The following is a 2,811-nucleotide window of genomic DNA, read 5'->3' as shown; positions in this document are numbered from 1 at the left end:
AAAGTTCCTGTCAGACTCCGCGGACGTCATGGGGGTTGTGATGACGATGCTGAGCAGAGTGCAGGTTTCGGACAAGGCCTCTTGCAGGTCGTTTTCGTGAATGGCCTGGAACAGCAACAGTGCCGACTTCCCCGCGTGCAGCTCGGTGTGTCCGTATAGAAGAGCCAGCTCAGTTTGCAGCTTCCCCTTGTTGATAAGAGCTGCGGGCCAGAGCCTGACGGCACAGGCGAGCTGGGCCTCCGGGAATGACTTCACAAACTTTGGGAACAGCGAGCAGTCCACCAGCTGCGCGGCAATAAGATGGTCACTTTTGGAGAACCGGTCCTCCACTTGCGCAATCATGGCATCGCAGGCCTTCTTCATCACGACCGGCGTATTCGTTTTCCTGCGCTTCGCCGTGCCCGGTCCCTCACTGGCTCGGATACCGATCTCATCCGCTCTCTCTCTGATTTCTTTCACGTTCACTTTGAAATTCTCCACTGCACGACTCAGCCCAGCTGCGTCGATCTCTCTTTTCTGCAGTATGCCATTATACAAAACATCCACTTCTGGCATAACTTTGGCAAAGAACTCCAGCAGTTGGAGAAACGCGGGGTCCCGCAGGTGCATGGAGAGGCCGTATGCCTCGCTGATGGACACCTTGTCCCATCCCGGTTGAGTGCGAATGTTATCCAGGCACTCCAGTATATCTTCCCGAGTTTCCCATACCACGTTCACGGTCCTGCTTTTAAAATCCCATCGCGTGCCGGGTGGCCGCGGGATCCGCTTGTCCGATGTCTCCGCCAGAGCTGCCGTTCTTTTCGGTGAAGTGGAGAAGAAGGTGGCAAAACCAGCCAGATCAGCAAAGAACACCTTCAGCTCACTGATCCTGGATGCGCACACTTGCTGCAGAGTTCGGTTTAGCTGGTGTGCGTAGCAATGCACAAATATTGCGTTCGGGTAGCTTTCCTTCATAAGTATCTGCACGCCGCCGCCTACACTGCCACGCAAAACCGCTGCACCGTCATAGGTTTGGGCCACGAGTTTGTTAGTCAGTCGCAGTGGCTCGAGGGCATGTTTGATAGCAGTAGAAAGGCCAACGGCAGTTTTATCCTTCACTTCGATGAACTGGAGAAACCGCTCTGTGACGCTGTTGTCCACCATGTATCTCAAGACTATGACCGTTTTGGATTTGCACGAGGCATCGGTGGTCTCTTCCGCCTGCACAGCTACAAACTGGGTGTCCCACAATTGTTTGGCCACCTCACGCCTGTAGACCTCATACATGCAATCCAGGAGTTCGTTCTGAATGGTGCTAGATGTCCCATTGAACGCAGGCTCCGAATCGTAGTGTCTTTTCAGCCTGGTGTCGCCCTCGCACATGGTCTCAAAAATGCACTTAAAAACGCCTGGGTTTACAGAGTCGGCTGACTCGTCGCGGCCACGCAGGCCCAGTTCGCACTTCCCGCAGAGCTTTAGGCACGAGATCAGCCTCCCCAGTACATAACGATTCTCCTCCGTCCTTTTGTTGTGCTCCATGTTCCGCTGGTATGCACTATCTAGCCGTGCCACGATGTTGACCCGACCCAATAGTCCCAATTTCAGGGCGCAATTGATATGGGTTTTACAGCTTTCGTGTTTCACCGTTCTTTCTGTCAGATGCTTCAGGTCTTTGAATCCATCCGTTGTCCAAACTGAGTCTGCATTAGTAGCATTTCCGAAAAGAAGGCATGGGAAACAGAACAGTGCTCGTTTTGATGTGCTAGCCGTTAGCCATGTCTTTCTCTCATACCATTCAGTTTTGAAAGTTCGAGTCGCTTTCTCACCAGGCTGCAGCAAGATCAAGTCGTCTGGTCTGTGTGGCCCCAAACGTTTAATTTCTAATTTCTCTTCCAACGACAATGTACTAAATTGCACCCTCAACAAATGGTCTACATTATTCATTGTAGGCTGAATTAAAACGCTTCCAAAATACTCGAAAACTAGCGATAGCTAACTAACAGTACCGTTACTGGCATTGATCTGTCTGACTACGATCTGACTACAGCTGTGTCTCAATTCAGGGGCTGCATCCTTCGGAGGCTGCATTCGTAGACCGGTTGAGTCACGCGGCAGCGACTAGGCTGTCCCATTTCGCAAGTTTGTTGAAGACTCCTTCGAATGCAGCCTTCAGGTCCCAGATTTGGAGGACACATCTGATGTATCCTTCGCGGCCCAGCATATCCCGAGATGCATTGCGTGCCGGTGAAGATTTTATTTGAACCAACATGGCGGCGATTGATGCGGGAGCTGGAGAAGCCGCAGGATTCACTTTTAAATCTAAGTATTGGGTTTCAACTCACTAGAATGTCACCGATACTAATGTTAAAGTAAAACACATTTTTTAACCCCTTAAACTTTGTCTTGATAAATAGTAAAGAAAATACATTTTCTTTATGAACGATTAATGTGTGTAACTAATGTATGCTCGACCCTCCTTCACCTTTGTTCAAACTGGGAAGAAGAGAAAAGGAAATGACTGACCTGTTCCAGGTTGTCCCCGACTGAAGGAAGTTAAAGCGGTGCTCTTCAACTACAGCCACTTTTCAAATCCCGACTCCCCTCCCCTCCAGCTCACATTTAAAGTTTCCAACGTTGATGCCGAACACTGACTGGTGAATACCATCTAATGCACAGTTCCACATTCAATATTCATCAACACTCAGTGTTTCACAGGTCATAAAGCATGTTGATGTAGCTTTGTACAGCATTGTGTAATGAGAATCTTTAGCCCTCTGGTGGGTTAGGGTGCAACAGGTCAAACAAGCCCAAGAAACCATCTGCAAAGACCAC

General features: G+C 49.7%; 1 protein-coding gene across 1 annotated transcript in view; it reads right to left on the bottom strand.

Moving 5' to 3' along the window:
- The window catches only part of LOC137881335 (zinc finger MYM-type protein 1-like), a 2,572-nt gene extending 365 nt beyond the window's left edge, over positions 1–2,207 (bottom strand). The window contains exon 1 of the mRNA XM_068723239.1: positions 1–2,207. This exon is cut by the window's left edge and continues 365 nt beyond it. Coding sequence (XP_068579340.1) covers positions 1–1,923 — 1,923 coding nt within the window. The 5' untranslated portion in view covers positions 1,924–2,207.
- Positions 2,208–2,811: the final 604 nt, after the last annotated feature.

The sequence above is a fragment of the Cebidichthys violaceus genome, unplaced genomic scaffold, assembly GCF_023349555.1.
Source record: "Cebidichthys violaceus isolate CVI_PGR_0920_01 unplaced genomic scaffold, fCebVio1.0.p SCAF_3, whole genome shotgun sequence".
Lineage (NCBI taxonomy): Eukaryota > Metazoa > Chordata > Actinopteri > Perciformes > Stichaeidae > Cebidichthys > Cebidichthys violaceus.
Note: the sequence above shows the minus strand (reverse complement) of the source record. Positions and strands in the feature narration are given on the sequence as shown.